At 49.7% G+C, this 13,637-nt stretch overlaps 1 protein-coding gene across 1 annotated transcript in view; it reads left to right on the top strand.

The window, feature by feature from the left end:
• Positions 1-13,637, top strand: part of ABCA13 (ATP binding cassette subfamily A member 13) — a 369,210-nt gene that overhangs the window by 170,559 nt on the left and 185,014 nt on the right. Inside the window, exons 36-38 of the mRNA XM_025853136.2 lie at positions 7,808-7,945; positions 8,927-9,107; positions 10,191-10,409. Of these exons, the coding sequence (XP_025708921.1) occupies positions 7,808-7,945; positions 8,927-9,107; positions 10,191-10,409 (538 nt within the window). The remainder of the gene's footprint in view (positions 1-7,807; positions 7,946-8,926; positions 9,108-10,190; positions 10,410-13,637) is intronic.

The following is a 13,637-nucleotide window of genomic DNA, read 5'->3' as shown; positions in this document are numbered from 1 at the left end:
ATTGTCAAGGATTAAAGTGGCAGAGTGCTCATGTAATAATAGTAGAGCCGTGGAAAGACTAGAAAGTTTGGGAGCCAAACCACTGTAATAATTTCATTTGTGTTAAATGTCGCACTTTTAATCAATGAGAAAGGTTAAAAATTCATGAATTTATCAGAGATAAATATTACTAAAAATAATGAGGAAATACGGGAAGTATGTTTGTTTTTTTTTAGAAAAATTATCATTGTAAAGAGAACGAAGGCCTTTCTAACCATGATGCCAGAGACATAAATAACAAAAATCGAGTTTCTATTATAAGAATTTAAAAATATCCAAATAAATAAAATTGCAGGACTCTTCACAAGCTTCTAAAAACTATTTAATGAATCCATGAAAGACAACGTTAACATTCCCAATTCACATTTTAAGAAGACCTATCTAAATACAAATACGAGGAAATAACTTGAATAAAGCATCACAAAAAGAAAAGCTGATATCTGATAAACTTATAAAATAGTTTCGTGTCGCACAGAGCGTGGAAGACAATGTTTCCTTCTCGGATGAAAACTGTAATGACCTGTAGAGGAATATGGGCCTGGTTTTTCTGTGCAGGCGTTTAGTTTATGAGAAAATGAAATAACTGGCAGTAGTCTCAGTTGACAAGCAGTAGAGTGTGTCAAATTTGTCGCATGTTAAAAAATTCTTAAAATGTTTATTGTCAGGGCGCCTGGCTGGCTCGGGCAGTGGAGTGGGCAACTCTGGATCTCGGGGTCGTGAGTTTGAGCCCCGTGTTGGCTCTAGAGGTGACTTAAAAATAATATCTTTAAAAAAATGATAAAAAATTAAAAAATTAAAAATTAAAATAATGTTTATTTTCTTTGACTCAGAACTTTGAAGAAATAGCCAGGTGAGTGCAAAGTATGTGTGCACATAGATGTTCCTTGCACATTATCTTTGAAAGCAAAACTCTGGCAAACCTACATTTCTGTCTAAGAGTGTGGACTGATGATGAATCAGTTTTGCATTTGTAGTATGGACTCCTGTGAACTAGTTACACGTCTATGGAATTCTGTTTTACAGGAATATATGTGGGGGTGGGATATGGGAAATCATTGCTGTGGACCGAACTGTTTATGAAATAAGGGATAAAATATAATAATATTTAGTTAAAATTTAAAAAATCGTAATTCCAGTATAGTTAACATACAGCATAATATTAGTTTCAGGTGTGCAAGACGGAGATTGAGCACTTCCATACGTCACCCGGTGCTCATCACGACAGGTGCCCTCCTTCATCCCCATCACCTGTTTCCCATCCCCCAGCCCCTCCCCTCTGGTGACCAGCAGTGTGTTCTCTAGAGTTGAGTCTGTTTTTTTGTTTTTGGGGGGTTTTTTTGGTTTGTTTCCTTTTTTTGTTGTTGGTTTGTTTTGTTTCTTAAATTCCACGTGGGAGTGAAATCATATGGTATTTGTCTTTCTCTGACTGACTGACTTCACTTAGCATAATACCCTCTAGTTCTTTCCATGTCATGGCAAATGGCAAAATTCATTCTTTCTGATGGCTGAGTAATATTCCATTGTATGTATACACCACGTCTTCTTTATCCATTCGTCTGTTGATGGACACTTGGGCTCTTTCCACAGCTTTGCTCTTGTAAATAATGCTGCAGTAAACACAGGGGTGCGTATATCTTTTCAAATTGGTGGTTTTATATTCTTTGAGTAAATGCCAAGTAGTGGATCATTTGGTATTTCTATTTTTAATTTTTTGAGGAACTTTCATACTGTTGTCTCCAATGGCTATACCAGTTGGCATTCCCACCAATAGTACACGAGTGTTCCCCTCTCTCCAAATCCTCACCAACACCTGTTGTTTCTTGTGTTGTTGATTTTATCCATTCTGACAGTTGTGAGGTAGTATCTCATTGTGGTTTTGATTTGCATTTCCCCCTTGATGAGTGATGTTGAATGTCTTTTCATTTGTCTGTTGGCCATCTGATGTCTTCTTTGGAGAAATGTCTGTTCATGTCTTCTGCCCATATTTTAATTGCATCATTTGTTTTATTGGGGGTTGAGTTTTAGAAGTTCTTTTTTTAAAAAAGATTTTATTTATTAGAGAGAGAGAGCATGAGCAGGTGGGAGGGGCGGAGGGAGAGGGAGAAGCAGACTCTCTGCTGAGCGGGGAGCCCGATGCGGGGCTCAATCCCAGGACCCTGGGATCATGACCTGAGCTGAAGGCAGGCGCTTAACTGGCTGAGCCACTCAGGTGTCCTGAAAACATATCTAAAAATAAAAAGACATGGAGTTGGCCAAAGATGACGACAGATTTTTCTTCCTTTTTTTAATCAAGAAATTAAATTGCCCTATATGGCAACTTACGTATCCTTAAATGACACTGTTTACATTACATTGCAATAATGTATATATGGTACAAATTATACTATTTATTTTTAACTCTCACCCAGACTACCAGTAATAACAAAAAATGAAATTGCCAGAAAATACTGATGGACTTTCAAGATTCATAAGTGGGATTGCAATTTCAAGGAGCTTGCTGACCCAATGCGTTCTTTTTTTTTTCTTTTAAAGATTTTATTTATTTGACAGAGAGAGACACAGCGAGAGAGGGAACACAAGCAGGGGGAGCGGGAGAGGGAGAAGCAGACTCCCCGCCGAGCAGGGAGCCCGATGCGGGGCTCGATCCCAGGACCCTGGGATCATGACCTGAGCCGAAGGCAGACGCTTAACAACTGAGCCACCCAGGCGCCCCCCCGCCATGTGTTCTTTTTAAGACAAATATTTTGTAATGCCCCTTTGCTCTCCTGAAATGGAATTCACAGATATAAGGCCTGCTTACCTACCTGATTCAAAAAGTTAATGTACTGTCTTCACTGTAATATAAAAGAAATAAAAAGAAAGTAACTTGTAACAAAATAACTTATAAATTCTCAGTGCTGAGGCATGATTTTATTAGGAGGAGAAGTACTCAGATGCTTTTCCTTACTTCTTATGGTGTAAGTTTGGATTTAAGGGAAGGAAAAGGAGCCACCGCCGTTTGGTACTGGAAGCAAAGAAAATATATGACAGAGATAAATTGTATGAAAACTGTTACAAAAACTAATATTAAGGTCATTCATAGTAATCAGAATTGTTTCTATATGATAAAAATATGAGAATAATTTTAATTAAAGTAGGAATAATGTGAGATGAAACAGTGCCAAGGCAAGTGGATACAAGAATGACACTTTTGTAAATAATTTGGGTCTTATTTGAAAGTGTGGGGTCCAGTAACTTCTCATGTTAAAACACGGGGCAGGGGCACCTGGGTGGCTCAGTCTGTTAAGCATCTGACTCTTGATTTTGGCCCTGGTCGTGATCTCAGGGCCCTGGGATCGAGCCCCACGTCGGCCTCCAAGCTCAGCGCAGAATCTGCTTGTCCTCTCTCTGCTCCTCTCCCCGATCACAAGCTCACACACACTGTCTCTCTAATAATAAATAATATATCAAAAAAAGTGGGGCAGGTAATGATGCAATGTAACCAAGGATATATTTCCTGTCTTATAATTCGCCCACGCAAGGGCCTACATTCAGTCCCCAGTGTCGTAAAGCCTCTGGTGATAACATTCTTTGGTAGATGGCAGGACGGAGGGTGGATCGGGCGAAGAAACAGTAACATGATTCGGGTTTCAGAGAGCCAAGGGGTAGATACTTGGCAACAGCGTCAGAGTAAGACCAAACACAATAGGAGGCCTCCCTATTAATCATTTCAATGTGTAATTTTTACAAAGTGGATGTTTTACAAAGTGGATTATTTTGCTATACAACTTAAAAAATATACAGAATGATGAAGACATGACATAGCTTCTAAAAGAACCTTTATTAATAAAACGTAGTGCATTTCATAGAACTCTGCTAATTTTGAAAATACCTGGTTCTAAGTTTGTTAAAAACCGTCTCAAACGTTTTGTCCTGATTTTGCGTGTCCCGAGTCACATGAGCTGCTTAACTGTGTGGCCTTGAGTTTTCGAAAACGTCTAGTTGGCATTGCACTGATGATGTGGTTTTCTGAAATTCTGAACACTTCTGCGCCAGACAGTAATCCTTCAATGGTTTGCAAGGTGGTTGCGTTCCCTGGAAAATTCAGTGTGTATTAAAACTGCCCAGGAGCTCTGTGTTCATAGGTCCTAGGCTTGACTTGCTAGAAGGGGCTTTTCTTTTCTTTTTTTTTTCTTTTATTTATTTATTTGAGGGAGAGAGAGAGAGAGGACACGAGCCGGTGGTGGGGGGGGGTCGGGTAGAGGGAGAAGCAGACTCCCCGCTTAGCGGGGAGCCCAACATGGGACTCGATCCCAAGACCCCAGGGATCATGACCTGAGCCGAGGGCAGACGCTTAACCGCCCGAGCCACCCAGGCGCCCCTAGCGGGGGCTTTGCACTTGCATGGCTGTGTGGGATGAGCCTCACAGAAGGCAGGTCAAGGGCAATTCTTTGTTGGGCTGCGTTGTTCTGCCCTTTGTAGGACACCCTCCACCCCAGATGCCCGCCCACTAAAGGCCATCTGTGCTACCCCCTATTTATTAACCTGCCTTTTTATCTTCTGTATATCTGATGCTCTGACATCTTGAAGCCTCAGGGACCCAGGAGGGACTCTCTCCCAAGGGCTAGCCAATCCTAGAGATAGTAAAGGATTTGCTGGTGAGCTCCCTTTTCATCTGCAAAGCCAGCCATCCAGAGCTGCACTCCACCACCCCCTCTGTAGGCTATCCTGTCTCCTGCCCGCATTGCCCCAGGGACTGAGCAACTAGGGACAGGTGCTATGCCCCAGAGCCAGCCTGCTCTCCCTACCTCACCTGCTCCTTCCACAGAAGCCACAGTAAAGGCTCCTGCCTGTGCTTGCCTCCCCTGAGCCTCCCTGATGGAGCCTGGTGCTTCCCCACGGGGCCCTGCCTGGTGCCCCATGTCCCCTCCTCCCGGGACCCGAGTAGCAACCCATCTTTTCAAAGGCCGGTTTCCTGATCTCTTGGCTTCCTCATGCCTGAATAATAATAAAGCCTACAATTTAAAACATCCATTCACTGTGCCAACCAAAAGTACCCCTTCCCACATTTCCAGAACACCCTCTGTGAGAGTCTCAGCAAGTTGAGGATTGCTGTTTGCAAGGCTCCGGCGGGTAACAAGGCCTCCCCCGCCGGGGCTGGGTGGGCAGTTTCCCTGTTGCTCTCCGTGTCCTGCTGTTGGTCTTGTCTGTGGAGTGATGGGGTGGGTCCAGGCCCCGCATTTCTCACCCTGGTGTCTGAGCGGGAGGCCCCGTGAGGACCCAGCCTCCTGGCCCGCCAGATTCAAGGTCAAGTGCAGATCCCTGGGCCTGCGCAGAGCTCCCCGGCAGACACCTGGTCCTCTCGAAGTCTTTTCATTTCATAAACCCTTCTTTATGTGCTTCCAATTAAATCTGATTTCACTTGATCTGTCTAGTTGCATTGACTTCTGCTTTTATCACTGTCAGGTTTTGGGGGGCAATGCTAATGAGTTTCCTGGCCCACGTGAGCCAGCAGGCAGCTCCCTGGGAGGAGACGAGCTCTGGAGAAGCGCAGGGCCTTTGCATATGTTACTGTGCCCGATTACGTATGGTAATGTGAGCAGGATGCTTGTGCTCGTAGAGTGCACATAAAACACATTTGGATTTACAAGCAAAAGCAAAGGAGCTGCCGAGGACAGCCTAGGAGCTGAGTGGCCTCCCTGCTAATGGATTTGGCAGGCTTCCCCCCCCATCCATTTACATTAATAGATTAATTAGCAGGACTTTAAAAGTGCAAACAGATTAGAGCAGGGATGGCTTAATTAGCAAACTGGCCATTAATATTCAATTTGTTTCCAATTTCTGTCTTCCGATGTGAATTTTCTAACTCTGAAAGGCCCCTCCTGCATCTTCCGTCCTTCCCGTCCCTGTAGCCATGACCCCAGATCAGGTCTCATGGGACCTCCTGGGGACAGTTCGGGGTCCTTGAAACTCCTGTCCGTGCATCCAGGTGCCGCCTTTGCCTCTGCTAATGCAGACTCTGAACCCCAAGGCATTTGGGGCCACCGCCCACTTGCCCGTCCGACAGGTGGTGCCCACTCACACTGGCACGGTCAAGGGCAGTGAGCGATGGTCACCGGAGCGGGGTCCCTCAGCAGAAGACGCCAGATGTGGGGGCCAGAGGAGCAACTACCAGCACTGGCCGAAGAGGCTACTTCTGCCTCCGTTGGCATCTCTCCTTTTATTTCTGCAAACTCAGCGTGCGTGCCCGTGGGCAGGGCCTCCTCCTTCCATATTCCCATGCATGTCTCCCGTCTCCTTCGGATCCAGGGCAACAGAGTGTTCTCGCTGCTGCAGGCCTGTGTTCAGAGAGGCAGGTGCCGCGGGGCTGCGGCACACAGCTTGGCCGCCTGTGTCCTTCCCCCTGGGAAGGGAGAGGTGGTAATAGCACTCCCACATCGTGTGGTCGCGGGACCCTGTGAATGAACACAGGTGGGATCCCGACCAGTGCCCGAGAGTATGGAATAGGAGGGAATTATCCGTGGGCGGCTCATCTCTTCCCGTCTAGGGGTAGTTAGTACTTGGCAAGGGCCTTGGAGAACACTCTGTCTGCTTGTTGCATGTTTTCGAGGGCGGGTGTGATGACACGGACCGCATGGCTTAAACAAGAGAAATCTAGTCTCTCCCACCCTGAAGGCTGGAGGGGGTCCAAGATCCGGGCGTGCGCAAGGCTGGTTCCTCCTGAGGCCTGCCTCCTTCTCCCCATGCCCTGTTGATCTGCCCACACTCCCTGTCTGTGTCCTAAGCTTTTCCCGTAAGGACACCCATCAGATTGGATGAGGGCTGACCCAGCGACTTCATTTAACCTTAATTATCTCTTAAAAGCCTTCCTCCAAATACTGCCCCATTCTGAGTTACTGGGGGTTAGGATTTTGACATGAATTTTGGGGGACTCAGCTCAACCTGTACCAGAAGTGACTGCTAGACCGGATACCAGCCCCACACCCTCCTTCACTTGCCCATTCTGCTTTGCGACCATGTCTCTGAGTCTTTGGGTTAGACCGGATGAGGGGCGCCCATCTTTCCTTGGCTGGAGGGTCAAAGTGTTAAAACGGTCTTCACATAGGCCTTCATCTCTTCAATCGCTTGGAGGATTTGGAGCACGCATCGAACTTAGGCTAGAATGGATGTGTTAAAGAAAATTGAGAGGTGTTAATAATTAAATCCACTTTCATTTCAACAATATAATGAGGGCAAAGTGACTGTTAAGTGGGCCGGAATGAATTTGGAGAGTACGCTTGAAGAATGTCGATGTTTCATATGGAAATGTTGGCATTATGTATTCTTCTTTGTAAATGTTTTAATGGATTAATTCCTTCACGCTCTTAATCCATGTCTAGGAACCATGCAGATGTCAAAGACGGGACAAAAGAGTGACAGCTGCGTAATGGGGCAACGGGACTGGGGCGAGCTTTACTCTGGCGAACATTCAGTAATCGCTCAACGCGACTTTTATTTTTGGATAAATACCTGCCTGTTCACCGAACACCTGCTCCAAAGGCCTCCTGGGGGAGGCGGCTGTCAGGGGACCCAGCAGTCGGCCGTGGGTCAGGCTGAAGACAGAGCATGAGGGCTCCCCGCATGGCTAATACACCGTCCCCCAGATTGTCACCGGGTCATATGTGGGATGTGTACTCAACGCTTTAACATGGAATAACATTGCGTATTAATTAGTGAAGGCATTCTCGTACAGAATCTTCCACGTAGAAAAAGATAAGGATACCGATTTTAACTGTGTCTTATTTTTTAGGAACGTTCGGTTTAAGGAAACCGTGGTATTTTCCCTTTACCGCGTCCTACTGGAAGAATTTGTGTGGGCTAGTGACAAAAAGACCGCCTGCGCCTGGTTCTGACCTGTCCTTCATCAATGAGCACTTTGACAATAAAGGTTTGTAAAGAGTAGCAGTATTAGGTACATGTTTTCCCTTCTGGTCGGTTTTCCTTGTTTTTCACCCGACTCGAATCTCTGTAACCGTGTCTGCTGGCCGGGGCCCGTCTTGGGCTCAGAAACCCAGCTCGGGACCAAGTCGCAAGAAAGAATCCCCTGATGATGTTGAGCCTGGGGGCCAGAGCCCTGGGCTGTTAGTGTCACCTGCTGTTTCAGCCCCTCTGCCCTGGGGGTGTTTGTGCACATATTATATGGCCGCAAAATGAAGCTTCAGTTCCAACATGAATTTGTGTGAGAAATTAAAGCAAAGGGGGACAGCTGCCCGGTGGAGTGGGCTGTAGAAATCGCCAAGTGTTTCACACATGCTAGTATTTCCGACATTACTGTAAGAGCAAGACCATCCCTGCCCCTTACAAGCGAGGAGCGTGCGTCCCGGGAGACAGGGCGGGACCCCCGATCCTCTGTCCCTCTGTACCTCACTTACACCTGCTGGTTCCACGAAAGCAGGACTTCAGGGCCAACCTATAGATACACAAGCTCCCATCATGGTGGTTTATACCACGGTCAACATTGCAATGTATTTTTTTTTTTTTTAAAGATTTTTATTTATTTATTTGAGAGACACAGAGAGAGAGAGAACACAAGCAGGGGGAGTGGCAGAGGGAGAGGGAGAAGCCGACTCTCCGCGGAGCAGGGAGCCTGACATGGGGCTCGGTCCCAGGACCCGGGGATCATGACCTGAGTCGAAGGCAGACGCTTAACCAACTGAGCCACCCAGGCGCCCCCGTAATCAGCCATCTCATTTAAGTTTTGCCGTTACCTAATTCGCCCCTTGGTTTTGGTAAGGAAGGGTTTCGAGCTGCTGTGTGTGTTTCACGGAGCTACAATTCAAGTCCAAGGCAGGCCCCTGGACTGGTACACGTGAGCATTATTTCAGGGGCTCTTGGAGTCCGTCAGGATGAATCTACATCTTCTTCTCAGGGTCCTTGCAGCAGAACGGGGAGGGAAAGCCTGGAGGAGGCCCACTGGGCGTTGCCCTGGTGTCGGTGACCAAGGAGTACGAACCCCACAAGGCGGCCGTCCGAGATCTGACCCTCGCCTTTCACAGAGACCAGATCACTGCCCTGCTGGGGACCAATGGCGCCGGGAAAACCACCGTCATGTGAGACCCGTTTCACCCTCATCACACACGGGCTTTTTAGAACAATCTCAGTTCACCTGAGATTAGATTTTTTTTCCTTCCTTTTTGTTTTGAGACAGAGGACAGACAGAACCCTTTGCCGGAGCCACTCTGTGCTCTGGGTGGACAGTTACATGGGGGCGGGGTGGTCTGCAGCCTCTGCCAATGGCACAGGGGATGGGGTCTTATCCCTAATTCCTTTATTCCTGACAAATAGTGCTCCATGGTTTTACTTCCGTCTTTGAGAGTCCCATGACACTTCTCACTGTCCTACCACTACGTTTAATTTTGCTCGCCTATCTCTGGGTAGATGAAATTTGGAACAATGTCTGCAAATGTTTTAATCACCTGAGTAATTTTTTTTTCATGTTCTGCTTTTTGTGTGGTTGTGTTTTTCTGCGAAGGCTTGATTTTTGGTTTGGGGTCCACTGGCTCCAGGTTTGATTAAAGAATCCAGTCGCGGGATCCCAGAAGAATCACGAGCTTAACAGTTGAGGGCTCACAATGCGTGGACATTGTCGAACTTGTCCTGCGAATATGTCCATTTCTCTCTCTTCTTTTTCGGTAGGACTAAAGTATGCTTAAACAATGAAAAGAACTATTTGCTTTGAACTTTTTTTTTAAAGATTTTATTTATTTATTTGAGAGAGAGAAAGCATGAGAGAGAGCATGAGTGGGGTGAGGGGCAGAGGGAGACGCAGACTCCCCACTGAGCAGGGAGCCCGACAAGGGGCTCGATCCTGGGACCCTGAGACTATGACCTGAGCCGAAGGCAGACGCTTAACCAACTGAGCCACCCAGGCGCCCCAAATATGCCATTTCTTGAGCTGGTTTCCTTATCTGTAAAACGACGTTGGATTTATAATCTTAAACTCCCACGCAACTGGAATGGTCTCTGATCAGCATATTTAGGGGAGTGTAAACATCGTCATAAGCCCGCATTTCCAAGATGAAGGCAGCCAACAGCCCGCGAAGCTCCTTCCAACTTGTGAATGATTGTGTCGAAAGCAGGATGGTAGGAGCCGTGGTTGTCTCTGTTCTCTCCTGATTTGTTTTCTTGGGCAGATCCATGCTGACGGGACTCTACGCTCCCACTTCTGGAACCATCATCATCAACGGCAAGAACCTGCAGACAGACTTGTCCTCCATCAGAAGGGAGCTGGGCGTGTGTCCGCAGCAGGATGTCCTATTCGACAACCTCACCGTCCGGGAGCACCTGCTCCTCTTTGCCTCCATAAAGGCTCCACAGTGGACCTGGAGGGAGCTGTGTCAGCAAGTCAGTAGGTCAGCACCAGCCCTGTCTTCGTCCTTCTGCCCTCTGCCCCGTGAGGTAGTGACGGGTGTAGGAAGAGATGCTTTAAAAATATCTTTGGTGTCTTTATTTATGAGAAGAAAACCCTTAGCAAATTGTTATTATTATTATTATTATTATTATTATTATTATTATTATTTGAGAGAGAGAGAGAGCATGAGCAGGGTGGGACGGGAATAGGGGCAGAAGGAGAGAGAATCCCAAGCAGGCTTCATGCTGAGTGCGGAGCCCTATACGGAGCTCGATCCCACGACCCTGAGATCACAACCTGAGCTGAAACCAAGAGTCAGACGCCCAACCGACTGAGCCACCCAGGCGCCCCTCAAACCAGCAAATAGTTCTCATCTGTGGAGTTGATAACAGCCACCAGTGCTGGGATTTCCAAAGAAGGGTCTCAGGGAAGACTCTGAACGGGACTTGGCCTGTCCTCGGAGTGGGGGCAGGTGAGCACAGGCGGGAACGTGAGGTCTGCGCTGCGCGCGGACCAGGCTTGTGTCTGGGGCACGGGTCCGTGTGGGCGCCTGGAGAGGACGGAATGGCGGGTGGGCTGAGAACTGGCTTGCAAGGAGCCTAGCTGGTCCTGAGGAGGGGGTCGAACTTCTTCATGCAAGCAGGTGCGTGTGGGCAGGGGAGGGTGATCAGCTGAGGCTCTGGAAGGCTTATCCTGTGACCCCAGAGCAGAGTGCACAGCCCTGGGGGAGACTGTGGAGAGAGACTACTGTGAGCAGGGCCCGTGAGAACCCGAGTGGCGGCCAAGCTGGGGGGTGGGAGGGTAGGGAGGACGTCCCAGATTTGCAGACCCTTCGAAGTCGGGAGGAACAGGCCATGTTGACAGGCAGCTCAGGCACCTGTTCGGGGATCCCATATGCTAACGGTCCACAGCATAATGGCCGTTGGGTGTGAAGAGTGTCCAGCCCGTGCTCTGGGCTGTGTTCTCTTGCGGGGCAGGGGGGGTGACTCTGGGTGCTCATTGTCAACTTAGAATATTTCTGCAAGCTTTACTCTTTACAATAAGTAGCACGGTCTGTGTGCGGTGAGGGTGAATGCAGGCAGGGTTTTGGGTGTGAACTATAAAAACTAGGCATTTCCACCCCGGTGGAATTTCGCCTTGATTCTTCTGGCCCGGCCCCAGAGAGCAGAAGCGGAATACGTTGTCTTAAAATTGCCCCGTATTTTATGAGCTTTGGTGGTATTTCTGGAAAGTGAGTCCGGCAGGTGGAGTGACTTGCCCCACCATCCCGTCTCGCGCACGGCTGCTGCCTGCCCCCGGCTTGGCCCTCCCGCTGCAGAGATGCGGGGGTCCAGCCGCCTTCCTGCCCAGCGCCTGGCTTGTCCGCGCCTCACGTCCGTGCTGCGCCCTTCTGCGAGGCGGCTCTTCCGCCCGCCTGCCCCCGGCTCTCCCCTGGGTGCTCGGGGTGGCTGCCTCCAGCCTCCGTTCCTGCAGCCCTTCTTGTCCACCCGCCCCAACCCGTGGTCCTCTGTGGGCGCATTCAGGTCCTGTCACTTCTCTGCCCACCGTGGGACTCCGTGTTTCAGAGGAAACCTCAAGTCTCTGGCGGCCAGTAACAGCGGGACTGCGTGTCCTTGTGTGCCCGTGACTGTCCAGGGTTACCCTTGTTGTCCCAGATTCATTATTTGCACCCCCTTTCACCCACAAACTCTGGCGCTTTAGATGAATTCAGGGCAAGACCACCTTCTGTATGGCTTGAAAGTTCTCCTGCTTCCCCTCCTCGCTCTCTCCCTCATCCCACTGTTCCAGTCACACTGCCCTTGCTCCCGGAACACATCAAACAGCGTGTCTTGGCCTCAGGACCTTTGCACTTGCTGCTGCCTCTGTCCGGGCTGCTCTCGTGTGTCCCTGCCCGTGCCACCTGCGTCACTGCTCAGACAGCATCTTCCGAGGATCTCCTGTGCGTCCTAAAGACACCTGTGCTCACTCCACCCTGGCCGCAGGCTGAAATCCCAGATCAAGGGGGCGGCAGGGCTGGTTCCTCTCCCTAACATGGACATGGCACCTTCTCTCTCGGTGTCCTCACATGGTCTTCCTTCTATGTGAAAATGTCCAAGGTCCCTCTTCTTAGAAGGACACAAGTCCTATTGGGTGAGGATCCAACCTAATGACCTCAGTTAACCGGAATTACCACTTTAAAGACCCCATCTCCGAATGCAGCCACACTCTGGGGCCTTGGGGCTTTAGACTTGAACATGTGGATTTGGGGGGACACAGTTCACGCACAACAAACGACACGGCCGAGGGCGGCTGGAAGAACGTGCTGGAAGGGAAGGCTGGGGAGGGGGGATGTGCAGTCCCACCACGGGGCTCCCTAAACCAGCAGGGGTGGGGCCTGAACATCGCTGAAGGATGGCAGGATGACAGGCCACCCCGTGGTGTGGTCAGAGGCTGTGCCACAAGGCAGGCGGAGGAGGTCTGGAGGGGGCGTTGGGGCCCCTGCTCTGAGTGCAGAGGAGGCCAGGAGAGGTCACGGTGGTGAGGCCGCAAGCGGGGTGGTGGGGCAAGAGAAAAGGGGGAAATCATGGCCGTTCCGATCTCTGCTCAGCCCCGTGCAATGTGGCACCGTTTCTCGAAAAGGAGAGAGCCAGTTTGGGAAGGACGGCGAGGCAAGTCATGAGTGTGTCTCAGAGGCGTGAGCTTGAGGGGCCGGACGGGTCTGACCCGGGGGCCTGCTGTGGCACTGCGTCTGCCCACGCGGTGAGCTGGGACTTGATTGTTCAACACCATCTGTCCTGGGCACTGCTGCACTGCATGGGGGCAGCTCGGTCCGCTGTCTCTTCCGGAGATGGGCAAGGAGCTGAGGTGCAGAGCCACGGGGCCCCAGCTCGTACGGGGAGGCCAGGATTTGACCAGGGGCTTGGATGCCGGCGGCTCTGCCTCCCCTCCCTTGGGCTGGTTGCTGCAGGGCAGAATCTGGGATGCAGGCCTGGGGAAGATGACACTTGTTGGCAGGGTGGGGCTGGGGAGGGGGTTCTCAGCACATTTCTAGTGTTGCACTAGACACCTGTTCGGGGATGCCAAGGGTGTGAGGGGATGTGAGGGTGGTGCGTGCAGGTGACAGTGGTTTAAATATGCACTCAGAGTCATGGTCAGGTGGGTGGGCACCAGGCAGGTGGGTGGGCACAAAGTGATCAGGCAAGCAGGTGCAGAGAGGGGGGTAGGCGGGGGGGGGCGGGGGGGGGGGCAC

Source organism: Callorhinus ursinus, unplaced genomic scaffold (assembly GCF_003265705.2).
Source record: "Callorhinus ursinus isolate GAN/ISIS: 27379988/994484 unplaced genomic scaffold, GSC_fseal_2.0 scaffold60, whole genome shotgun sequence".
NCBI classification, from domain to species: Eukaryota; Metazoa; Chordata; class Mammalia; order Carnivora; family Otariidae; genus Callorhinus; species Callorhinus ursinus.
Note: the sequence above shows the minus strand (reverse complement) of the source record. Positions and strands in the feature narration are given on the sequence as shown.